The sequence below is a fragment of the Bidens hawaiensis genome, unplaced genomic scaffold, assembly GCF_021521415.1.
Source record: "Bidens hawaiensis isolate Kalapana, Puna unplaced genomic scaffold, B.hawaiensis_p1.1 tig00010895_1, whole genome shotgun sequence".
Lineage (NCBI taxonomy): Eukaryota > Viridiplantae > Streptophyta > Magnoliopsida > Asterales > Asteraceae > Bidens > Bidens hawaiensis.
Window position 1 is genome coordinate 306,232 of NW_027491842.1, and position 27,149 is coordinate 333,380.

Below are 27,149 nucleotides of genomic sequence, written 5' to 3' on the forward strand. Positions count from 1 at the left end.
ACAGCTGCTAACTCCAAATCATGCGTCGGATAAGTACTCTCATGGACCTTCAACTGTCTAGACGCGTAGGCTATCACCTTCCCTCGTTGCATCAACACGCAACCTAACCCTTGATGCGAGGCATCAGCACAAACAACAAAATCCTCATCACCATCGGGTAAAGTAAGGATTGGAGCTTGCGTGAGTCTCTTCTTCAATTATTCAAAGGCTTCCTCCTGAAACTTTCCCCAACTGAATACTATCGACTTTCGGGTCATACCGGTCAGCGGTGCGGCTATCTTGGAGAAACCTTCGATGAATCTCCTATAGTAGCCAGCTAACCCTAGGAAGCTTCGTATATCAGTCGGATTCTGCGGAGTCTTCCAATTCGTTATCGCTTCAATCTTAGCTGGGTCCACGGTAATCCCCTCCGGATTAACCACATGACCTAAAAATTGCACTTCTCTTAACCAGAACGCGCACTTCGAAAACTTGGCGTACAACTTCTCTTTCTTCAGAACTTCCAATACCTCTCTCAGATGCTCGGCATGGTCAGACTCACTCTTTGAATAAATCAATATATCGTCAATGAAGACGATAACCGACTTATCCAACATCGGCCGACACACCCTATTCATCATGTCCATAAATGCTGCAGGAGCATTTGTTAGACCGAATGACATTACGAGGAACTCGTAGTGTCCATACCGCGTTCGGAACGCTGTCTTAGGGATGTCTGCCTCTTTCACCTTCAGCTGATGGTAGCCTGATCTGAGATCTATTCGTGAGAACCAACTTGAACCTTGCAGTTGGTCAAACAGATCATCAATCCTTGGCAACGGATATCTATTCTTTACCGTAAGCTTATTCAACTCACGATAGTCTATGCACATCCTCATACTTCCATCCTTCTTTTTCACGAACAATACTGGTGCGCCCCACGGGGAAACACTCGGTCTTATGAAACCTTTGTCGAGGAGTTCTTGCAGTTAGGACATCAACTCCTTCATCTCAGACGGTGCCAGACGGTAAGGCGCCTTTGCGACGGGTTGGGCTCCTGGTATTAAATCTATCTGAAATTCTATCTCTCGCTCCGGTGGCAACCCCGGAAGATCCTCAGGGAATACTTCTGGGTAGTCGCGCACAATAGGAACATCTTTCATCTCTTTCGTCTCGGCCGTAGCGTTGACGACATACGCCAGGTAGGCACAACACCCTCGCCTTAACAAACCCTCGGTTTTCATCATCGAAATGACATTAAGCCCAGAACTTTCCTTCTCACCATAAACCGTCACCACACTACCATCCAATGACTTTAACCTTATCATCCTACTTTTACATACTATCTGAGCCTCAAACTCAGACAACCAATCCATACCCAAAACCACATCGAACCCTCCCAAGGTCATAACGTACAAGGTAACCGGGAACTCATGTCCCTCCAGTTCTATCCTACAGTCCTTAACCATTTTCATTATTTTAACCGAAGTGTCACTAGCGGTTTCTACTATAAGAGTCTCAGACACTCGGCAACATTTCATTTTAGCTAGTTTACTAAATGGTGTGGCTACGAAACTTTTGTTTGCGCCCGAATCAAATAATACAGAAGCGGAAACACCGTTCACTAGAAACGTACCTGTGACGACATCCGGAATCTGCATGGCTTGTTCTTGGGTCAGCATGTAGGCTCTAGTTCTTGGCCTAGCTTGATCGGCATCCTTCCTTCCACTACCTCCAGCTTCACCATCTGTGCACTCTCTCGCCATGTGGCCTGTCTTGCCACATTTGTAACATGCTGGCTTTGCACTGCACTCATTGGCATAATGCCCTACCTTCCCACACTTATAACACACATTAGACCCCATCCGGCATTCCCCACCGTGAGCCTTTCCACATTTGAGACAAACACCAGAACTTTTACCCACTTGCACTCACCACCATGCATCTTTCCGCAGGTCTTACACGATCTCTTCTCCCACACTCTCTGCTTATTATCTTTGGGGTTCCATAACTGAGTACCGAGTCGTTTAGCAGGAGCGGCCCATTTCTCCTCTTTCTTCTCGTCTCCCACCACCACATCATCTGCAGCCAGGTCTGCATAGACCATCTCTGCGAGTTTGACAGCAGAATCGAAAGTAGCAGGTTTACTTGTCCTGACTAACATGCGGACTCTCTGTGGTAATCCCCTCACATAACACTTGATTCTCTTAGCCTCAGTGCTGACCATATCGGGTACCAACCTAGACATTCGATTGAACTCTGTCGTGTACTCATGATGTGTCATCGTCCCAACTTTCAAGTTTAGGAACTTCATCTCCGCCCTTTCAACCTCGGCGTCAGCACAGAACTTCTTCATTACTAACTCCTTCAGATCGTCCCACTTCATCTCTTTGATCTCTTCTCGGGTCTTCCTCTGCTCCACACTCTCCCACCAATACATAGCCTCATCTTCAAATGATTGAGTAGCATAACCTACTGCTTGATCGGGACGGCACTCGCTAATGCGGATAACCTTATCCATGGCGGTTATCCACTGAAGAGTGGCGGTTATCCACTGAAGAGTAGCGATTGCGTCTCCTAGACCAGTCAGCTTAGGCGGGTCGCAACCTTTGAAGGACTTATAGTTGCAACCGCCTCGGCCCCTCTTCCTATCATCATCTTTCACAGACCTTACCTCACTTGAGTCACCCCTTTCCCTCTCGTCATCCTTTCTGCCATTACCACCTGCCCCTTCAACAGTTCTTTCACGGCTTCCAGCAGACCTTCCCGGGGTAATATTCTTCACAGCAGTGGCCACAGCTTGAACAATAGCTGCTTGAATTGCAGGATCCAGTTGAACTCCTTCATTGTTTTCCGGGTTCCTTCCCGCTGCGCTTCCTTCAGCTTCAGTGTTGGAAGCGGTCTCAACCGAAGGTTGCTGGACACGACGAGGCCTGCCGCGTCGTCCAGTGCGACCTCCAGCTCCAACAATGTCTCCGGCTCCAGCCATCGTATTCTAAAAGGGAAAACACAAACATCATCATTCAAGGAACTATTTAGTACAAGGATAGCAAGGCTAACAGGTAATAACAGTGGCCAGCTGTGACTAGCTGATCACATTGCTTTCCGTGTCCTATACACTTCCCTTTATGAGTCTATTTGTGCTGGTTCTACTTAAGCAATTAGTCAAATCAACAATCAATTATTCCTATCCCTTTTGTTCACATATATTTTCTTTCTCATTAACATATATCATTTAATCACACAATTTACCTTTACTGATCTTGCTTGAGCGACACATGGCATTCTTGGACTGGCATCTTCTTTCATTTCTTACTTATATCCCATACTCTGTTCGAGTCTAAGCATGTAGGATGCTTAAATCTCTCGAACTTTGCTCTGATACCAACTTGTAAGGCCCCGTTACCGGTAACCCTACTTTCGTGTTGGATTTACTCATAAACACAGTTCTAAATATCAGAGTTAATTAAAACATTTATGCGGAATATAAAACTTTCATAAAACATTACAATATTTCATAACTTGTCTCAAACATCCTTTGTCTTTCACATTAAAACATTAAAATTAAAACATCGTAAGTCTTCAGATGCCAGGCTCTTATTCTTCTGCCATGTGTCCCCGCTCAAGCCAGCTGTCTCATCCTACTCACCTGCGTGCATACTAAAAGTCAGCTACGCTGAGTGAGTTCTAGTTAATCACATAATCATACAATACATTCTTACGCTTCATACTTAATCTCTTAACTTTCTTTCATATACACCTAAGTGCTTTTACTTTCATTTTTACTTTCATACTTTCTTTACATTCATAATCATACGTTCATTTTTACCTTCATGCTTTCCTTACATACATAATCATACTTTTTAAAGAGCCTTTCGCCCTATAACCTCACGGATATTATAAGGGTCTGGTCCCTAGTTTTCGAATATTAGAAGGGTTCGATTCCCTAACATCATAGATATTATAAGGGTCTGGTCCCTATCATCACAGATATTATAAGGGTCTGGTCCCTAGTTTTCGAATATTAGAAGGGTTCGATTCCCTAACATCACAGATATTATAAGGGTCTGGTCCCTAGTTTTCGAATATTAGAAGGGTTCGATTCCCTAACATCACAGATATTATAAGGGTCTGGTCCCTATCATCACAGATATTATAAGGGTCTGGTCCCTAGTTTTCGAATATTAGAAGGGTTCGATTCCCTCTTCGTTACCATACAACCATACATCATACCTCGAGTATTAGTAGGGCTCGGTACCCTTTTCGTAACCATACATTATCATTTCTTTCTTCTATTATCTCTATCATGTTCATACACATAAACATACATAACATACTTACCTTATACATAGCGTTACAACCTGACAGTACGTGCAATATCCGAAGATCGTTCACGTACTATCAAGCAATCATTCATATATTTCACATTATCCACATAAGGCATACACTTATCTCTTAGGATAAGTGTATTAACAAACATATTGAGTATGCACACAGCCCCGAAAACGTAACACATAAATGGGGCTAGAAACTCACCTGAACACGGTTACGTTCACCGTTGATCGTAATCCCTTTCTTCAGTTGTGCACGGCTGACTGTATAACAAGTATACATATCAATTTAACTATCACTACTTATAATGTATTTCTATCTTTATATGACCCACAACGAACGGGGGTCCGGGGGCAGCGCCCCTGGCAGCGGGGTCTAGGGGCGGCAGCCCCTAGCAGGGTCCAAGGGGCAGAGCCCCTGGCTGGGGTCGAGCTGCCAGGTCAGCTTGGAAAAATTTTATTTCCATTAACTGTCTTAACACATTTTTCATTAGATTTTTAATTTATTTTCTAATCGAACTTGACTTTAGGCGAAGTTAACCTTAGGCGAACTTAGCTTTAGGCGAAGTTACCAGCTAGGCGAACTTAGCTTTACAGCGAAGTTGCCATCAGGCGAACTTGGCTTCAGGCGAAGTTGTCATCAGGCGAACTTGGCCTCAGGCGAAGTTATCATCAGGCGAACTTGGCCTCAGGCGAAGTTATCAGTTAGGCGAACTTGGCCTCAGGCGAAGTTATCAGTTAGGCGAACTTAACTTTACAGCGAAGTTGCCATCAGGCGAACTTAGCTTGCAGGCGAAGTTCATCAGGCGAACTTAGCTTGCAGGCGAAGTTCGTTGCTTTGAAGGCGAAGTTGCCCAGATGAAGGCGAAGTTGCCCAGACAGCCGCTGTTTTAGCTTCTGATCGGCATTTCGAGCGATTTTAACACCCTTGCTATGGTTCAATATCACCCACTACGCTACCCGGCCATTTTCGGTCGTTTATACACTAAAAAGCTTGGATCTTTAAACTTCAAAGATCAAGAACCATACCTTTTTGGGCTTGTTTAGATCTCGTTTACTTGCTTAATCACAACCAACCGCTCTCTCTTTCTCGGACCTCGCTCTCCCTCTCCTCGGCTGCCGCCGGCGGTTGTAGGTGGTGTGTATGTTATGGAGTGTTTTTAGGAAAATGATGGAAATGAAGGTATTTTGGGGTTTTGGGGGTATTTATATCCCCGAAATCCCATTCTCATTTAACCCATCTCAATTAATCCAAGTCCAAGACCCGCTCCTTACCCGATATTAATTAATTACGCGAAATCACTAAACATAACTTCCTTTATTCATCATTAAAATTTTAGGATGTTACATTAACGAACGTTAAGGTTCTTCTTAATAGAACTACACACTTGGTTAAGCTTCTTTTGATTTCATTGAGTTATCTCATAACATTTAATACTTTGGAATATTGGCTTCGAGCTTGACCAATTATCAAGACTCGAACCGACAAATTCGAACACTTGTAAAATCTCGTTTTGGTATCTACTTAACTTTGCAATATTGCAATTATACCCAAATATTTACTTAACAAAGGTTAAGTAAAAACTAATGAATAGAATACCGAGACCCGACTTCGAGTAAACTTACTTTTCAAAAATCATTACTTTAATGTCTTATGTATTTACATTTTAGCCTTCAAACTTTAATTATTTATGTTACTTGTCAAGTTATTTTACTTTAAAGCTTTCAAAACCATCTACTAAATCAAGACCCTTTTTAATCTAGGTCTTGTCCGTTGAACTTACCATTCCCCCGTTTTATTGCAAACTATCTTTCAAGTTACTTATTTCACGTGAGTACATTTCATCCCCCGTTTTCTTTTATACTTTGGGGTTAACATGCATACTTATCCAAAACAAGAATGATTTATAATACTCTATCTTCAAACCACAAACTCTAGGGTGTATGATACTTAGAATACTTGCTCTATTGTGTGTTATATGTTTCATATGCTTTGTGTGCACGAGTATTTGTTTTTATGCAAGTTGTGGAGTCTTAATAAGTATGATCATACGCACCCCTAACTATTAGCCTTGTGCAAGTAGCATAGGGCATCATTATCCGAGTATGTCGATTGCTACCGATTAAAAAAGATCCTCATTTACCTATGTTTTATATACCGCAAAATTGATGCTTTTATTTATACTCTCATATTCGTTTGTGGATTTTGCCTCATATTATGTATACTCAAAACTATGAGATTACTCACCAACATACGTGTTGACAAATATTAATTTATGCATCGTTACATGTTTGATTATTGGTTGATTGGAGTTCGAAGATGTTATTTTATTTTTGAGACCGTTTAAGTTATTAGAAGAATGAACAATTAAATTCTTATATTTGGTGTTGTTATGTATGAACAAGATGTATTACTTTTGTGATTGAATGAAATTAATGAGTTGTTTAAATATTGTCACTTTAATAGTGTTTTGTGTTCATGGGCAATCCGTTGCACCAACATACGTGTTGACAAATATTAATTTATGCATCGTTATATGTTTGATTATTGGTTGATTGGAGTTCGAAGATGTTATTTTATTTTTGAGACCGTTTAAGTTATTAGAAGAATGAACAATTAAATTCTTATATTTGGTGTCGTTATGTATGAACAAGATGTATTACTTTTGTGATTGAATGAAATTAATGAGTTGTTTAATAGTGTCTTGTGTTCATGGGCAATCCGTTGCACCCCGGCATGTTCCGCTGCCTTTGGTCGGGGTGTGACAATAGGTGTCAAGAAACGACACCAGAGCTGCTGTCAGGAAGTGGAGAGTAAAGGTCAGGAAGGCGATGTTCGTATTCACAACAACAATTGAAAAGGAGATGTTAGATCACTTTCAAGAAGACGAAACACCGAAGCAAGCATGAGATATTCTTGAACGACTATTCACGAAGAAAAACGGCACCCGATTACAACTTCTTGAAAACGAGTTGCTTTCGGTTACTCAGAAAGATATGCCGATTCCAAAGTACTTCCATAAAGTGAAATCACGTTGTCGCTAGATTGCCGATTTAGATTAGCAATCAAGGATCAGAGACGCGAGGATGAAACAGATTATTATTCACGGGTTGAGGCCAGAATTTCAGTCGTTTGTCGTTGCTATTCAGGGTTGGGCGACCCAATCGTCACTCTTGGAATTTGAAAATTTGTTATCCGGCAGGACTCCTTAGCCAAACATATAGTGGGCGTGTTGGTCTCTGCTGTTCTAATGCAAGAAAACGAGGCGTTGTTTTGCAGCAAAGGAAAAGGAAAGGTCAAACCCAACCACGGTTACAACAAAAGAAACCATGGGATCGATCAAACAACTTGAACATAGGGAATGAACCCAAGGAACGAAACCAACAGAAAGTAATGGTCGAAACAATTGGAACCGTAATAAACAGGGTAAATGTCTGTCATTTAAAGCTTTCAAGTGTTATAATTGTGGCATGGGAGGACACATCGCAAAGTATTGTACATCGGGAGCAACTGGAAAAGGAAATGCCGCGACAACGCAAAATCGAACTGAAGGGACTTGGGATTTCGAGGCCTCTTATGTCGGAATTGAAGAAGTTCATACATTAACGGCTACAGTAAAACCCTCTTTACATTCGTTAAATGATTGGATTGTAGATTCAGGTTGTTCGAATCACCTAACAGGTGAAATGGAGCAGTTAAAGAACCCAATTAAGTACGAGGGTAATCATGTGGTCGTTATAGCCGATGACATGCGACAGGACATAACACATGGGTGAGGTTGTTCTCTATTCAGATTCCGAGGAAAGTGCTTTGGTTCTTAAAAACATGTTTCATGCTCCCGACATGAAAAAGAATCTATTTTCGGTTCCTCAAATTACCGAAACCGGACGATATGTTCTGTTCGGGCCAAACGAGGTGATTATTTTCGATAAGTTCGAAACTAAATCCATAACGATGATTCAAGGGAGAAACAAATACTCGGTTTATGTATTGTCTGCCGGGACTTCGTATGTGAACAAGGTTAAGAGGAATCTAAATGCATATTTGTGGCACCAACGTTTAAGCCACGTAGGGTACGATAAATTTCAATTAATCGTGAAAAAGAAGTTGGTGGCGGGAATACCCGAACTCGAAGTAAAAACGGATGTTGTGTGTGGCGGTTATTAGTTCGGAAAGGCTCATAAGCAATTGTTTGATGTCACACCCCCGTCTTAGGCCTAGGAGCGTGAACCAACAGTTGGTACCAATATTGTAAATAAATCAGAGTTACGTTTATTTGCGGAAGACTTATAAAACTTTAAGGATCGAAAATGTAACTTATATATATAAAAGACGGGATTATAAAATACCCGTTTAAGTTAACAAAATTATTACTTGTTTATATTTACAAACCACCATATTAAATTATTACAAAATAAATCCGGGCCATCGGATATCATAGTACTTCGTCATTCCAAGCTCTATCATTGTTCACCTGCAAAATGTAATAAAATACGTCAGCAACGAATGATGGTGAACACGCTGACGCAAAATAACTTCTTTTACTTTATTACCCCTCGAGACTACGCCTGCCTCGGCCCAACGTGGCTTAGGAATAACAAAGTCAAATAACACATTATAAACTAGAGCCTCTACTCTAGGTCACCTCAGCAAACACCGCAGCGTTCGACTTAGTCAAGTACTTGTAAATATACACATAAGGTCGTACTCCCTGCAGGAGAGCGTCCTACGACCAAGGGTGGTGCGATCATGCCCATTCATCGCATAGTACCACCTATGTAAGGATCCAGACATACGCATACCACAGCCTGAGGGCTAGGTTTATACCCATAGTTATAACGGTTTTAGGAACACATAGTTCCTTGTAAACAATTTCATATAACAAGTTTGACTCATTTGAAAACAAGTTTAAAAGTTTGGGGGCGTATTCACCTTGCCTCTTTAGGATCGGCTTCACTCACCGTCCAAGGGTCTTTCCCTTTCTTTATCTCACACCTATAGTACGAGTATAAATATTTGTTAGTCGGATACACGATCCGGCTTAAGACCTTTAGTCTTATCTCAATCCTCGATGAACCTTTAGTTCATTTTCTTTTACTTGAAAATCTTTAGTTTAAAAGTAATTTATAAACCTTTAGTTTATAATAAAAACCCGACGTTTCTTCTTCTCTAAGAAACGTAATCATTTTCTTTTATTATTTATGAATACTCTTTATTCATTAAATAATATTTTCATAACAAAGAATATATATGCAACATAATATTCAATACTCATTCTTTAATTCATTTCTTTGTTATGTTTTCTTTTCTTTAATCGAGGTATCGAGCATAACCTCAACTTAGGGCCTAAGCCTTTATATAATATTGAATTATATTGAATTCATTATTACGCCTAACCTCAGTGGCGTATAGAAACTCTAGGGACTCGAGCAGCACTCCAACGCCGCTTGATCTCTTTGGTCGTCAAACGATAACGCCAAACTTCAATTCTCGACAACACGCTTATCGAGATTCATTGCCATTTCAACAACACCGTCTTGGTATGTGGGTGGAGGGTAGTACAAATCTTAAGGAAACAATGGTACACAAACGAGAGATTCGAGGCACGCTTATCGAGGAAATGAGGTACAAATTTCGAGGTATTCTAGTGAGAGAGTAGAGAGATGTGAGAGCTGAGTTGGGATGTGAAATGTGAACACCCCTTGGCTACTATTTATAGACGAAAATTTGGTTCCCATCGTGGTACGCGATGGGTCCCTCAGCAGACCTATCGCGTACCGCGATATAGGTCTGCTGACTCACAGCGTAGACCTGCCACGTGTTGACACATGGCAGGCGCCGCTCCACGTGGCGGCAGTGTTGCCACATGGTGACACGTGGTTGCACATAGTGCCACTGTGTGTCACGTGGCACACGTGTCACACATTGTCAGACACCCCATCGCGGTACGCGATGGGTGTCTCTTCTGACTCATCGCGATTTTTATTTTTAACCCTCCATTTTGGATTTTGGCAATTTCAGTCCCTAGACTTTTGGAAAGTTGATACTTTGAACTCGAAATTTTCACGGTGTTACATCCTCCCCACCTTGAAACAAATCTCGTCCTCGAGATTGCTTTACAAGAATAGTTGGGGGTATTTCTTTCTCATTTCCGTTTCGAGTTCCCAAGTATATTCGGGCCCTCTACGCGAGTCCCATTTAACTTTCACAATTTTCAACATTCTTATTTTTAATGTCTTTGTTTTCGAATCTTCAATTTGTATTGACGTTCTACGAATTTTAAGTTCTCATTTATTTCAACGTCTTTTGATGGCATAGCCAACGATTCATTGATTAAACATTTACGCAGATTCGAAACATGGAATACATCATGTATCCCTTGCATTTCCTCGGGCAGTCGCAGACAGTATGCAACATTGCCGATTCGTTCAAGCACCTCGAAAGGTCCAACGAATCGAGGACTTAACTTTCCTTTCTTACCGAAGCGAACTACGCCCTTCCAAGGCGAGACTTTCAATAATACTTTATCACCAACATTAAATTCTAGCGGCTTACGACGGACATCGGCGTAACTCTTTTGGCGATCACGTGTCGTCTTAAGTCGTTCTCGGATTTGGAGAATCTTGTCGGTGGTTTCTTGGACTATCTCGGGTCCAGACAATTGATTGTTTCCGGTTTCAGACCAACACACGGGCGTCCTACACTTTCGACCATACAACGCCTCGAATGGTGCGGTTTGAATACTTGCGTGATAACTATTATTATACGAGAATTCCATTAGGGGTAAGTGGTCGTCCCAACTTCCACCTAAGTCGATCACACAAGCGCGGAGCATATCTTCCAACGTTTGAATAGTCCTTTCGCTTTGCCCATCAGTTTGCGGATGATAGGCGGTGCTAAGGTTCAACTTCGTACCAAGAGCTTGTTGAAAGCTTTTCCAGAAATGTGACGTAAAGCGACTATCTCGATTAGATATTATATACAGCGGTACTCCATGCAAAGCGACAATTGTGTTTACATAAATACGCGCTAATCTATCTATTGAGTACGACTCATTGATGGGTATGAAATGTAAACACCCCTTGGCTACTATTTATAGACGAAAATTTGGTTCCCATCGTGGTACGCGATGGGTCCCTCAGCAGACCTATCGCGTACCGCGATATAGGTCTGCTGACTCACAGCGTAGACCTGCCACGTGTTGACACATGGCAGGCGCCGCTCCACGTGGCGGCAGTGTTGCCACATGGTGACACGTGGCAGCACATAGTGCCACCGTGTGCCACGTGGTACACGTGTCACACATTGTCAGACACCCCATCGCGGTACGCGATGGGTGTCTCTTCTGACTCATCGGGTAGCGCGATGGGTCAGGAAAACCAAATTTTTATTTTTAACCCTCCAGTTTGGATTTTGGCAATTTCAGTTCTTAGACTTTTGGAAAGTTGATACGTTGAACTCGAAAATTTTCACGGTGTTACATTTGAGAACTCCAGTTATAGAGCAAAGCCCCTCTCAAACTCGTTCATACCGATGTGTTCGGTCCGGTAAAACGACCAACGGTCAAAGGTATGATTTTTATGATATCACTTATTGACGATTATTCGAAATATTTGTTGGTATATTTCATGAAGGAGAAAGCCGAGGCGTTTGAACATTTCAAAGAATTTATGTTGGAACCTGAACCCTAAACCCTAAACCCTAAAATCTAAACATTGAGTGCCTCAGGTCCGATAACGGAGGCGAGTATACTTCCAAAGAATTTTCTTTGTTTTTAGAATAAAGTAAGATTAGACGTCAACTTACTTGTTCAAATACTCCCGAGCAAAATTGAGTTTTAGAGAGAAATAACCGAACCTTAACCGACATGATTGGAAGCATGATGCACAACAAGAATGTACTAAGGAGATTTTGGGCTGAAGCAATGAGTACCGCTGCGTTCGTAAGATATCGATTGCCACAACTAGGAATGGGCTACGAGTCACCATACGAGAAGATGTTCAAAATCTGACCGAATGTTATTTATTTTCGGGTCTTTGGATGCGTGTGTTAGGTGTTCATCCCGGGGCATCTCATACACAAGTTGGAGAAAAAAGGCAACGAGATGTATTTTTGTTGGTTACAATAACGAAAAGAAAGGATGGTGTTGTTGTGAACCGAGTACCAGGAGAATTTATGTTTCACGAGATGTAGTTTTTGATGAAAATTTATCATGGTGGTTTTCAAGTAAAGAAGTGTTACCCGACACTCAAGAGTTAAGATAAGAAGTGGAAAAGTATGTTACCGTGGAGTTAAACAATGAAGAGTAGGTTGAACCCATTATACAACCTGTTAAAAATCAAACAGAAAGTGCATGTTTACACAGCAGCCCACGGATCAGCCCCTGGCGTACAAGGTTGTCAACCGGTTAGTCCGGGTCTCAGTCTGAAAATCTGAACGGCAACCGTCGAGGGAAGTTCACAGTTGTCCGAAGGTCCGAACGGGTTAGTAAACTAAACCCGAAATATGCAAACGCCGCGTTACTTGTTAGTCGAGAAACTAAACGTGAAATCGAAACCGTAGAACAAGCCCTACAGGATCCTAAGTGGATGGAAGTGATGAAGCAAGAGTTAGAAGCTTTAGTCGGTAACGAGACTTGGCATCTTGTTCCGAAGCTAGGTGATGTAAAACCAATTTCGTGTAAGTAGGTTTTTAAAATTAAAAGACGAGCCGATGGGTCGATAGAAAGATATAAAGCTCGATTAGTGGCACATGGTTTTTCACAGGAGTACGTGATTGATTATGAAGATACGTTTAGTCCCGTAGCTAAATTTGTTTCGGTTCGAGTAATTTTAGCTATTACCACGTGCAAAGGTTGGGATTTATGGCAAATGGACGTGAATAACGCTTTTCGGTACGGGGATTTGGATAGAGTAATATATATGGATCAGCCGAGAGGTTTTATAAGTCAAAATGTTCCTAATTATGTTTGGCAGTTAAAGAAAGCGATTTACGATTTAAAATAGTCACCGCGGGTCTGGTTCGTTAAAATAGGTGAGTTTTTAGAACTTAATGGATTTGTTCCTACAATAGCCGATGCCAGTGTATTTGTCCGAGCCGAAGGCGACGAAACTGCTGTTATCATTGTTTATGTAGACGACTTAATTATAATCGGTGATTTAGTCTACGTGGTGGAGTAGTTAAAAACGAATCTTTGCACTCGTTTTTTCATGAAAGACTTAGGAAAGTTAGAACACTTTTTAGGCCTAGAGCTCGAGTACAAGAATGGTGGGTTTATACTTCACCAAAATGGTATGTCCTTAATCTTTTGATGAAATTCGGTATGGAAAGTTGCAAACCGATATGGGTACCCATGAAATCAAACGGGTCTCTTCGAGCCAAAGAAGGAAATGAGTTGGAAGAAGTAACCATGTATAGGCAAATAATTGGTAGTCTTATTTATTTGACCTTGACACGACCCGACATTGCGTATGTCGTTGGTGTGCTTAGCATATTTATTCAAGCTCCAAGAAAACCGCACCTTGAAGCTGCTCGGTTAGTGATTGCGGTATACGAAGTCGACTCCGAGCTACGATGTTAAGTTTAAGAGGGACTCGAGTATAGAATTATTCGGATTCTGCTATGTCGATTATGCTAAAGATCTGGACACGAGACGGTGTAGAACCGGGTATGTTTTCTTGATTGGTTCAAGTGTTGTTACTTGGTGCAACAAAAGGCAGCCTACCGTGTCAATTTCGACTACCGAGGCGGAGTATCAGGCTGCGACTATGGCTACTCAAGAGTGCGTGTGGCTGGTTCAGTTTCTAAACGAGTTAAATCAAGGTAAGAACGAGAAGGTAACCTTGTATAGGGATAATGTGTATTCAATATTGTTGGCTAAGAATCCCACGTTTTATGCCCGTACGAAACATATAGAAGTTCATTATCACTTTATTCGCGAGAAGTGTTAAATGGAGAATTGATTTTAAATATGTTAACACGGTGGAGCAAGCTGCTGATATGTTCACAAAGAGTTTACCAAAAGAGAAGCTTGTGAAATTCTGTACTCGCTTGGGAATGAATGAAATAAATATCGAGATGGAGTGTTAAACGAGGCAATATTTTAGGGTGGTTCGGTTCGATCTCATGGGGAGGCTAGAGGAGGTCAAATAATAATTAAATTAAATTGGTTTTCTTTTAATTATTTGAGTTATTCGAATTAGTTCCTAATCCTGCTAGAAGTCAAATTGTAAAAGGTCTATATAATTTATGTCTTATTATTCCAGTTTGTTTTTATCAAAGAAAGAAAATCACATGTCAATATCTTGGTGTGTTCGTATGTTTTTTATTTGCAGCATCAACTTTTCTTGTGTTATTGATTGAGATCAGCTCTTGATCAAGCAACAGCTCCCATATTCAAGTTCAACATAACATAACAATTACCTCAAAGTATTGGAGCTCTTAACTAGGATTTGATGAACCATTTGGATTTGGGGTCGATCCAAATGGTTTGGTGTTGGGTGTTGGGGTCGATCAAATAGATGTTGAAAACTTGGCTGCCATCCTTGACTCCAATTCCCTTATACATATCTTGGTCTTCCTGTTGGTTCGAATATGAATTTCATCAGGAGTTGGGATCCAATAGTTGAAAAATTAAAGGCTAGGTTGACAAATTGGAAGGCGAATTCGCTGTCGTTCGGCGGTAGATTGACTCTGTGTAAAGCCGTTTTGGGAAGTTTGCCGACCTATTTTCTATCGATCTTTAAAGCTCCGATGGCTGTGATAGAAAAATTGGAACGGGTTCGAAGATGGTTCCTATGGAAAAATACTCAAGATAAACCAAAGATTGCGTGGGTTGCGTGGGACAAGATCCTAGCACCAAAAGACCTTGGAGGATGTGGTTTAAGAAGTATAAGAGTGGCGAACCTTTCATTTCTCACAAAGTGGCATTGGCGGTTCCGAACAGAGAAGAATAGATTGTGGGCCCGGGTTGTGTCAGCAATCCATTGGGGCATCAGAAGCTGGAAATCAATCCCCTCAAAGGCTTCGATTCCGGGAGTATGGAATAATATCTCGAAGGTTAGTGCTGAACTAGCCGAAATATAGGTTGACATAGAGAGATATTTTATTCCACGGTTTGGAAGAGGAAATGCACAATACTTTTAGCTTGATCATTGGGGCTTGGAAGGTAGTCTTAAGAATATGTTTCCATCTTTATATTATTTGGAGACAAATAAATTTTGTGCTATAGAAGATAGATTGGTTCCTGTTCACGGTGTTAACAACCTGCGATGGGCTTGGAAACGAGGCTTAAACACAATGGAAAACCAGCTCCTTCAACTCTGCTAGAGTCGGATTCAGAATCTGGTCAATCTATCATCCGAGGACAGGGGCTGGTCATGGTCCGAAGCTGGTTGCAACTCTTTCTCGGTTAAAGAGCTTCGAAAGGATATTGAAGTTAATATGGTCGGAGAAGCAAATTATGTGCATCGTTGGTTGAAGTGGGTACCAATAAAGGTAAATGCATTCGTTTGGCGTGCTGTTACAAATAAAATCCCGACTATGTTATCACTAATTAGAAGGGGTATACAATTACCGGATGCGTTGTGCAAGTTGTGTGGAAGATCTAATGAAGACATACAACACCTTTTTATTGATTGTGAAATTGCTAGAAGAGTGTGGTTCGGTATCCAACAGTGGATTGGGCTAAGGTTGACTGATTGTAGCTCACTAAATCAGATTATGTCCTTACCGTATGCAGGGGCAGCTAATTGAAAATGGAGAAACACGGTTTACGTGATCATTCTCTCTACATGTTGGTGGATATGGAAGGCCAGAAATGCAAAGATATTTAGAAGCGAAACATTTGGGCCAGACAGGCTGTTGGATAATATTAAAGTCAGCTCGTTCTTGTGGATCAAACATCGAGCTAAGATGGGTATTATAGAGTGGTCTAATTGGTGCTCTTTTGATTGCCTTTGATTGCTTTTGATCCAACTGTTAGTTTGAGTTTCTGTTTGTTGGTCTTGTCTGTTGCATTTTTTAGTGGGTTGTTTCTTGATTGCTCGTTTTGGTCTTGGGTCCAGCTACTTGTTGGATCCCACATATTAATAAAAGTTTACTGTTCAAAAAAAAATTTGGATTTGTATCATGGGAAGTTTCGTTAAAAAAACAAATTTATTATCAATTGGCCGGGTTAGCAAAACAATTTAATTAAGTATAGACAAAAGATGGACTTAGTTTAATTCACTATAACCCCAAGCGATAAGATGCATGTATTTCTTTATATCCTATTCTAACATAAAAGATATTGAAATCGGATGTTGATTGATAAACAAAGTTAAGTAAATAAGTGATTAGTGTGTAATATGTATTATGTATAAGTGATTTGTGTCTCGTGTTCATTTCATTTGATTATGTGTGTGTTTGCATAATCAAGATCCTAGCATATGTAATTCCAAAATAGAATATTAATTAAGAATGGATATATCACAAGTCAAGAGGGTGTTGCACATACGTATCGCAGCAATGAGTGGTATGAAATTGATTATCTTCAACAAGTTCTAATACATTAACTTGCTAAAAAATTTTATTACATCAATTTCCCATGAAACTGGCTAGTCCATCTTAAAGGGTTTATATTTCTTGACATCCATAAGCAATCCCTGAACCGATCCAATCGCCGCGACCAAAGAAATAATCAAGCAAACCCAACTTAGTATCTTTAACCACACCCATGTGAAGGAAAATCTTTGAATCTTTGCCCGAGCAATGTATATCTCTATCGGGAAGTACACAGTCAACGGGTAAAAGGAACCAGCCCCTATCAACCCTAAGAAGCTGTTGAAGAATGGAAATATCATGGCTATAACCGCTGTCATGATCACATAAGCTGTTCTCCATACCAACCTAAACACGTTAACGTAGTATTCTCCATAAAAGGGAACATTTAGGATATGTTCGGCGGTTATGAACTTGCTGTCGGGCCATTGTTGTCTACATTTCATCTCAATGAAGCCAAACAAGGGTTGGCAGAAGACTTGGTATGCACCAATGAGGTGGATCGCGATGCACACATTGGCAAAGTCGATAAGCCAAAAAGGTTCGTAAAAACCAAATCCGGTGAGGAAGTTGCCTGGTGCATCGTTTCCAAATGCCGCATAGCCCAAGCATCCACAAAGCACGTAAAATACGGTTGTGGTTGAGACTCCCACCAACGATGCCTTCTTCATCACCTTGTTTTCTGGTGGATATGATTTCAATGTGTCCTTCAATTTCAATAACAATTTAACGTCATAAGTCATAACACTATCATGAAAATTTAAACATGCATGCATATACTTAATTCAAGAGGTTGGTGATCTATTTTACTATTACTCCCTCCGTTCCTCTACAAGAGACATGGTTTGAAAAACACAAAATTTAAGAAAGTTTGAATGATTGCACTTTTTTCTTAACAAATGACTATAATGCCTTTGACATATATAAAAAACAAATTTAAAAAACTTTGAATGATTGCATTTTAAGGGTAAATTTGTAAATTAATTAATAAAGTTTGAAAGTTGACATTTGTAATGGGACAAACTAAAATGGAAATGTGAACACTTTCAAAGGGACGGGAAGAGTATTAATTAATTTCATGAATATTAGGAATTCTTTATATATCATATGATATACAAATTTAGTATCACATAGTAATGATTAAATGCACGAAGGGAGGAGGAAATACAAAGAAAAAAAGGATGGCAGAAAACAAAAGTATGTGGAGAAAGAGAACGAATATATATATGCTTATGCCAGTCCCATTTCTAGAAATAGCAAACTATATGGTCTTCTATCTTCTAAGAGGATATATAGTTCGGTCAAGAGAGTCAAAACACATGATTTGATTTGATTTGATTTGATTTGATTTGATTTGATTTGATGGCACTAACTTCAAAAAAACGCATAGGTGGCTTTCTTCGCACATAAGTCTCATTGGCGGCTACTTTCGTATGATGGTTTTATCCTCACACTTATAACCACACGTGATAATGATGGGTCGTCTTTCACATTTATCGAAAATAACTTACAAATTGTGTGTTACACGAGATAAAGAGATCAATATATAAAATTTTAATTTTTTATGTGGGTCTAATAGGTGGGAGGAAAGAAAAAAGAGTACATATAATAGCGATTTTATAAGAACCCAAAATATCTAAATGTCAACATATAACTAGAATAATTACTATTTTCTTAAAAAACAAGCAATAACTATCAAGAGAGAGGTTTATTTTAAAAGAGAGAATAGCGAAAGAATAATGATGAGAAGAAATACAGAGGCCATGCATGGTATGAGAAGTTTTTATTTATTATATAGTTTAGATTTAGATTATGTCTGATCCTAAAGTAATGACTAGTAACTAATTGTTGGGTTTGTATCTTGTGATTGCCATTTGTGAGGTGCTAAATCGGTTTGAGGATGCTCGTCCGTCTAATGTGACAGATAACAAATGAGGGGGTAGCAAACGAGCGCGTTATGGGGGAAGTTAGTGAGCTCAAGTTTGTGAAAGGTTTGAGGCTTCAAGCGTGTAGACAGGAGGTAGTAGCGTGGCCTAGTGTCACATCTCTCTCCCTCTTTCTCTCTCTCTCACACACATTTATGATATGTGTGTTATATTATATTTTTAATAGGATTTGTGGAAGTTTGGTATTGTGAAAGAAAATTATAGTTTTTGAGAAAAATTTTGAATCTAATGTGACACTTATGTGACTATTTGTATAGATTTGACATTATGGATTCTTTTATAATTATTTATACATTAACTTTTACAGAAGAAAAATAAAAAATCATAGTTCTAATAAGGATATGAATTTATACATTTTGTAAATATATATACTATTCAACTTATTAAAAATTCATATTATTAATTTATATAAATTTTTAATAATAATGTCAAAACTTGAAACGAACATGTATACATAATTCAACTTATTATACTTCCAAAACATGTGTTAAGTTTTCTGTTATAGTTACCTAAACTAAACGTTATTAATTTAGTTAGACGATACTAAATGTTAATCTATCAAAATAAATAATTGTGTTATGAAAAATTAATTTAAAATTAGGTGATTGCATTTTTGTTTGTAATGTTCATTGTATTCACACATTAATTCCATAGTTGGTGTTGGCCAAATTATTATAATTTGATCTACTAACCTGAATCTCAACGAGTACAGTAGAAAACGCATAAGCGAAAGCAATATCACCAATGGCTTGAAAACTCCTCCATACTTTCTCTTCTCCAGATACGTCTACTCCCACTTCTACTCCGGTTAGACTCGTCCTTACATCACCTCCACCTCCACCTATCGTTTTTATTGTGATTAATTGAGTTATAGCGGTTTTAATTGATATTAATTTACGGCGGATATAATGTTAGTTATGAATCTTACCAATCACTTTAGCTAAGGACAAGCCGAGACCGATGGATGAGTAAGCAAAAGACATGACAGCAGCCAATATAGAGAGCCAAGAGAGGTTGTGAAAATTAGGAATCTGGCTTAATACTATCTGAATCGCGCCAAATATCATCATGTACGGATAGTTTGAAGATTTACAACTTGCTGCATGCCCCTCCGAATGATAGCAGTTGGATTTGTTGACAGCCCTTGAATTAAATCAACCATCAATATATTAAAGATGCTATCCAATATATAAAAACATTATCTAGAATTAATTTATGCATTTAGTTATATACTTACACCATGCTAATAGATGCAGTGATGGTATATCCGATCGTGACGCCCACAAGATTTACATATTGAGCTATTCCGCATAAATTCACCTTCGTCCCTCCTGATATTAAGAGCATCCGCAACGGTGGAAAATTTTAGCCATCCGGATGATATGGAACAAAGCAGACGAACCCCCCAAAACGGACTCCACCATTGTGGAGGAAGTTTGCAGAGGTGAAGTCCGTATAAACATTTATACTATTACATATTATATTAATATATTTAACAAGGTTCGTCTTTTGAAAAAACATGAGTGTTCTTTAAAGAAGTTCAGAATATGATTTGAAGCTGATGTGACGGTTTATGGAAGTTAGTTGTTGTAGACTACTTGTAGATTCTCCAATATGCCCATTAAATTTAAATATATATGAGGAGGATGTTTGGAAATTAAGACTTACCTAGATTAGCACGAACAACATCCATGTAAGTGTAGTTACGCTTGCCAGAAATGGGGTCAGGTGATCGATAGGCGTCCGCAAGGAGAGTGGAGGTGAAGTAAGTAATGAAGGAGAACGCCATAAGAGCCGCGGGTCCAGCAACCCAACCAAGTTGTGCAATGGCCCAAGCCAAAGACAGCACTCCTGATCCTATCACAGCCGTAATGATATGTGCACTCGCAGTCACCAAAGTCCCTATTAACATTAACCATTTATTTCATGGACCACACAAAAATGAACAAGCAAAAAAAGATAGTGTTTACCCGTTCGTTTTTCACGGCCATCGTCATCAAGATTCTTGCGAAAGCCGTCATGGTTGGCAACCTCAAGAGCCGATGTGTGAAAATGTGCATCCATTTTCGGTTTGGTATTGTCTGGTGTGTGTTGTTAGTGAGGGGAGTAGGGGATTTTATGGGCAGAAAAAGTGAGAGATGGGCCAAGATTTTGGTATAAAAAATGGTAAGTCAGTGGAAAGTGGAACTGTATAGTCAAATCTTAACTACCCATTTTCAGCGGTAGCCATTGCGTTGCTTCCTATTTCCCATGTTTGATTCACCTTTTGAATTTTTGCATACATTCATTCCTGCTGCCTGTAAAACAGTTACCATCTTTCTCATCTCCTCTAGACAACAATAATAATCGGGTAATGAAAAGGTATCTTTTGTAAGAAGTAATGACATGATCATTGGTACCAACTCTTACGTAAGCATAACCTAAGGATCATCGACTATGCTTGCTATTAGGGGTTTGAGCGGTCCGGTTTTGTGCTAAAACTGAACTAAAAACCAAATGTTTTAGTTTTTTTGCTTTTTCAAAACCATTCGGTTTTGATATTTTTTCAGTTTTGGGTATTTGGGTTTAATTTGGTTTTGCTAATCATGCTAATAATTTTCGGGTGAAAGAAATTTGACCCATAATATTATAAAATTAGGCCTAATAATTTTTAGAAAAAATAATAAAATACTTATACATTTTGGCCTAAGAATATAATGAGCTAAGAACCGATCCACATTAAAAATAAAACAAGTTTCCAAGTTTATAAAAACATAAACGATTTAACGAAAAAGTAATTCACCAAATCGGTTTTTTACTAAAAATCAAAACTGAACCGTCAGTTTCTAATTCGGTTTTTTCGGTTTCGTGCACACTACTACTTGCTATGGTATCTCGTAGGTGCCAACTTTTGAAGTCTTAAGTAAAATTATTTTCGGTCCTTTTATAAGAGACTGATAAGTTAAATGACTGATTCATATATAAACCGTTGAGAATGTATATATAAGAGACTGAAGAAACGAGTTAATAGCTAAAAAATAACCAACATAAAAGATCTCCTATTAATAAACGAGATTGATTAGTTTATTTTAGCTGATTTCAGATTTTCAGTCAGCATAACCAATATTCTAAGCTAGCATTAGTTAAAGTACATAATAAAAAGACAATTTCGTATAAATGCATCATTTGTTATGAATGGGAAATGTTGGGTGCCCAAAAACTTGGACATTTTGACTTGGAAGGCGATGATAGATAGGCTTCCAACCTGGATTGCACTTTCTCAACGCAATGTTCAAGTCGAAAGTTGATGCATGCCACCACATGTTGTACTTGTGGGGATACTCATAAAAGCGTAGAAAACTTGCTCCCGACATGGACAATCGCAATTCATGTTTGGCAATTTATCAGTTCTTGGGCTAAGGTACCCCGAATATATACATTTCTTAGGACGAAATCTTATGAGACTACAAAAAACGGCAACACTGTGCAATAAAAAAACAGAAATCACTACATGATAGCATCTTTACATCGTGTTGTGGCATTTGGGAGGTGATGAATGAAGCGGTCTTCTTCAACAAAGAAACCCCGACTGGTAAGATGATAGAGGACCTGAAATCATTTGGCTTTCTTTGAATTAAAGTATACATTGAATCGGAAGAATTGGTGTAATTTTACTTTTTAATTTGCAACATATGTACTTCTTTTCTCCTGGCTAGTTCGGCTGTGTTTTAATGAAATTTGTTTGGAAAAAAAAACATTTCAAGGATATTGGAAGCTTTAAAACAATATTTGACAAACAATTGGAGATAAATGATTCTTATATTTTTCATTGTTGTATTTATATTTCGCCCAAACTTGATAAATCTTGACACATAAACTCACACAACATCCTATTCTAATACCAACTAGGGATACATAGAGTAAGCATTAATACCTTTGTTTGCTTTTGTAGGGGATTTGGTTTGAAGCCAAACAATCATAGCTTCAAGCCCAAGAATGTATAATTTGGACCTAATGTATAATGATAGTTCGTCTTCTCTAAACCAAGGGGAACACCATGCACATAACATTGGGTTAAACTTGGTGATGAAAGGTTATTAGAGATGGTTTTAAATGAAAAAAATATCAGCAAAGAAGACCAACGACTATGACGTAATGTGGCCAGGAAGAACCCTCAATGAATAATTTAAGGACTTTTGTTTATGCTATAATTCTTGAGGAAAAAGAGAAAATGAGAATTAACGTTTCGCCATAATGTGTTAAAGAACGAGCTAAGGTTCTATGTAAGAAAAATTTCGGGGGCTTATTGGCAATTTGGCATTCTAATGTAACATGAGAAATAATAAGTACATACGTTAGGCTAAGCTAGTCTACATGCGACAACTACACTCACTTTGCAACAAGTACAAGACCAAGGGATGTTGGCAATTAACTTGATGCTTACACAAACTATTCTTATGTAGCAAAATGCATATTAAATTCTGTCTACAAGAACAAGGGAAAAGTAATATGAAGAGGTATGTACCCGCCTCAACACCAAGCAAGGCGGGTCAACCCACAAGATAAAGACATTATGAAGGCACAAAGCCAAAACCCAGGCGCATGGCGCATACAAAACATGCTCAGGCATCATATGCTCGCGCATCACATATGCGCGCGGCGCATATCACATGCTCTTGCGCATCACATATGCTCGCGCGTCACATATGCGCGTGGCGCACCAGCGCGCGGCGCATATCACACGCTCGTGCATATCACACCTGCGCATGAAATATCTGCGCGTGAGAATAAAAAGAAGACTTCGCGCATCCTCAGGATGGGCGCATATCACACGTACACATAATCAACCTCGTCCTTATCCAAATCAGGATCAGGGCAACCTTGATTGTGCACGTCAGACAATCTTCCAGAAGGCATCTTTTTAAGGAGTAAGAATATGCTGATGTTGACAGCTGCCAAATGAAAGGTCGACAACTCAGCATGACACATGTGCTACCACATGATTACAACCAACGAGAAAGCGCCAGGTGTCCCAGAGGACACGTGGCGCAGTGCGATTGGAGGAGGCCAACGAGGCTGAGCCCAACCAGTGGAAACCCTAGCACTATAAATACAGCATCAACTCCACTTTGATGACACATTCATTCATACTCAATCATTGACAGTTACAAGCAGTGATATCACATTCAATCATATTGAATTATATTCACTCACAGTCAGTTACAGAAAACACACAGTCACACAATCAAGAGTATTCAGCGATTCAGCAATACTCTTGAGATTCACTGACTCACACTTTATTATCTTCTCCACAAAGATACTGATTCTCACGCCGGAGGGTTACCCCAAAGAGGACCCCTCTGTCCCTTTCTGAGGGGTAAGTAACGGCGCTGTTCATTTTGTAGGTGGAAGAACACGGATTCAGAGGAACCATCGGTGAAACAGTTTAATCATACCCGAGGAAAGTAGATCTGCTACCAGTGAGTAGATCCACGTTTCTTCATTGGCGCCATCCACTGTTACAAACGGCAATCAGATCTCATCCAGATCTACAAAAAAATCAATCACCATGGTTTCTGGAGTTCGTAACGTTGATCAAGCTCTGGAGGATATTGAACGTGAGGGTGTTAACGACGGACAGCAGGTTCTGAGGGTTCCGCGTGATTCTACGCGTACCACCAGCAACCGTCCCTTCGTCACAACCCCTCACGGCCAGACTGAAACTCCTCCAGACGATCACACGTTACAAAATATGGCCGGCGCGAAGCTGAAAGGACCAATGGGTCCAGAAGATGAAGCAAATGATCCGAATGAATGGCTCATAAACGAGCAGCGGCGTCTGATTGAAAAGTACAACGACATGGTCAAGCAGAAGAAGCTAGCCGACCAAGCACAAAGGCAAGCTTTTGATAAGCAGACTACAAAGAGGCCGCGCGCGCCGGAAGAGGGACATTCTGTTCACACTGCACACACTGAGTTCAGTGATGAAGAAGTGCATAGCATGAGGAAGACACGGGATACTCATGCAGGAGGCTCACAGCTTCGCGCGCCTGTGAACATGGCGCCTGGAGCCAGAGCAGATCTGGATCTGCACATGCCGTACAGCCCACCGATCAGATGGCAAGTGGACGTAACCACGCCCTATAGACCAGCCATCCTGGTAAAACACTCAAAGTTTACTGCGCGCATCGCGCAGGCTCCCATCCAGCACAAGACAAAGATGCCAAGTGGTCTGGGCAAATATGATGGCACAACAGATCCAGATGACTTTTTGCAAGGTTTCTATAACACGGGAAACCTAGAGAGCTGGACGATGCCAACATGGTGTCATATGTTTGCTCGCTGCCTCACGGGCGCAGCGCGGGTATGGTTCGAGAGCTTGCCGACAGGGCAAATTGATGGGTTCGAGGAACTATTAGAAAAGTTCCAAGCCCACTTCGTACAGCAGCGCAGGCACACGCGCGATCCTGATGACATCATGCACTGCATACGCAGGAATGATGAAACGATTGAAGATTACATCACTCGTTTCAATCAGGAATCCCTGGCAATCGGGGGTATAACTGAGCAGCTCCTGCGCGTGGCCTTTATACAAGGCGCGCGCAGTGACCAACTCCGCCGGGCTCTTGTAAGCAAAGATGGTATGCCCACCACGTGGGCCAAGTTAATGGAGGCATCGCGAGTTTTCGCGAGAAATGAGAAACAGATTGCCCAAGATAGGGCAAGAGAAAGAGCGCATCAGGCAGAGTCACCGCGCAGCAAAGATAAGAGGGCCAAACAGAGCTCTGTATGGTCCAGGTTGCAGCCAACAAGTTTTTCTTCCGCGGAAAAACAAGCGCAACCAACCTCACCACAGCCCCAAAAAGAAGTTCGTAATCGCGGGGAGGGTGACAAGAGGGAGGGCGGCAGAGATCCTAGCAGACCTCTGCCAAGAATATGGACGCCCCTCACTAAAACACCTTCACAGGTGTTAAGTACTGAGAATGTCCAATTCAAGCCCCCCAAACAACTACACTACAAGGGACCGCAAAACAGTGGCAAATATTGTGAATTTCACAAGTCCCCGGGCCACAACACCGACGCATGCCATCATTTAAAGGATGCGATCGAGAAGGATGTAAAGTCGGGCAGGCTGGCTCACTTGGTAAAAAACCAAAGAATAGAAGATGAGCAACCGGAAGGAGCCTCTGCCAGCAAGAAGTACAAAAGAATCTGTGTGGCTGAGGGGGGACGACAAGGGCAGACGTCAAGAAAGAGAAGCGCGCAAATCCACGGAGATTGGCGCGAGCAGCAAGTCATCTTCCCAAGAATCAGGGGAGGCCCTTCAATAAGCAGTCCTCTCGTCATTACCACACACATTGCTCATTACGAAGTGTCAAAGGTCCTGGTGGACACTGGAAGCGAATCTGACATTATGTATGAGCAGTGTTTCAGAAAGTTAGACCCGGCAGACCAAGCGCGGCTCGAAATTGTGAACGCACCAATCTGTGGTGTCTCAAATGAAATCATACATCCCCTAGGCCAGATTCAGTTTGAACTAACTATGGGGGATGATGAGCACAAGCGAGCCGAAGTTGTCAACTTCTTGGTCTTGCCCACCACGTCATGCCACAATATGATCCTGGGTAGGGGAACGATTGCCCAATTTAATGCTGTACCGTCGCCAGCGCACGGCGCATTGGGGATCCCTACACCAACAGGCGTAGCATTTGTTTACCGCGATCATTTGTGCGCAGTGACAAGCACGCCGCGGGAAGGGAGAATGAAACTTACAATGGCTGACAATGCGCCAGAGAAGTGGATTTTAAACCCAAAATTCCCAGAGCAAACGGTCACAATTGGCGCTACCATTTCAGACGAAACGAGATTGAGAATGAAAAAGTTGCTCACAAAATACACGTCGGTTTTCGCGTGGCAACACTCCGATATGACGGGGGTCCCGCGAGACTTGGCGCAACATTCTCTTAACACGTTTAAGTCGGTGGAGCCAATTGCACAGAAAAAGAGAATCATGGGGGATGAAAAGGCGAAGGCCATGAATGAGCAAGTGGAGGACTTGTTGCGCGCAAACATCATCCGCCCGATTCGATACCAGACATGGGTAGCCAATCCTGTGATGGTAAAGAAAAGCAACGGGTCATGGAGAATGTGTATTGACTTCAAGGACCTCAACAAAGCATGTCCGAAAGATTGTTACCCCCTCCCAAACATCGACGCAAAGGTGGACTCCGTGGCGCCATTCAAGCTCAAATGTTTCCTGGATGCCTACAAAGGCTATCACCAGATTCAAATGGCACCACAGGATGAAGACAAGACTGCCTTCAGAACCGACAAGGGTGTTTTTTGTTACACAAAAATGCCCTTTGGTTTAAA

At 40.7% G+C, this 27,149-nt stretch overlaps 1 protein-coding gene across 2 annotated transcripts; it reads right to left on the reverse strand.

Moving 5' to 3' along the window:
- Positions 1–16,856: 16,856 nt before the first annotated feature.
- Positions 16,857–21,238, reverse strand: LOC143536707 (amino acid permease 6-like). 2 transcript variants are annotated; one of them, XM_077030642.1, is made up of 6 exons: positions 20,768–21,238; positions 20,466–20,699; positions 20,035–20,128; positions 19,726–19,940; positions 19,490–19,632; positions 16,857–17,558 (listed from the first exon to the last, which is right to left on the reverse strand). In XM_077030642.1, the coding sequence occupies exons 1-6, from the start codon at positions 20,859–20,861 to the stop codon at positions 16,908–16,910; spliced, it is 1,431 nt and encodes a 476-aa protein (XP_076886757.1). In that variant the 5' UTR covers positions 20,862–21,238; the 3' UTR covers positions 16,857–16,907. The 2 variants fall into 2 exon arrangements, with proteins under 2 accessions (XP_076886757.1, XP_076886756.1); XM_077030641.1 differs by having other exon boundaries at positions 19,490–19,638.
- Positions 21,239–27,149: the final 5,911 nt, after the last annotated feature.

What these genes read in the sequence shown, in the direction of transcription:
- LOC143536707 (XM_077030641.1), bottom strand. Translation starts at nt 20,861, where the DNA reads ATGGATGCACATTTTCACACATCGGCTCTTGAGGTTGCCAACCATGAC. An exon ending in TGGCCGTGAAAAACGAACGG is followed by an intron (nt 20,700 to 20,767) that starts GTAAACACTATC and finishes TAATGTTAATAG; the next exon opens with GGACTTTGGTGACTGCGAGT. An exon ending in ACTGCATCTATTAGCATGGT is followed by an intron (nt 19,941 to 20,034) that starts GTAAGTATATAA and finishes ATTTAATTCAAG; the next exon opens with GGCTGTCAACAAATCCAACT.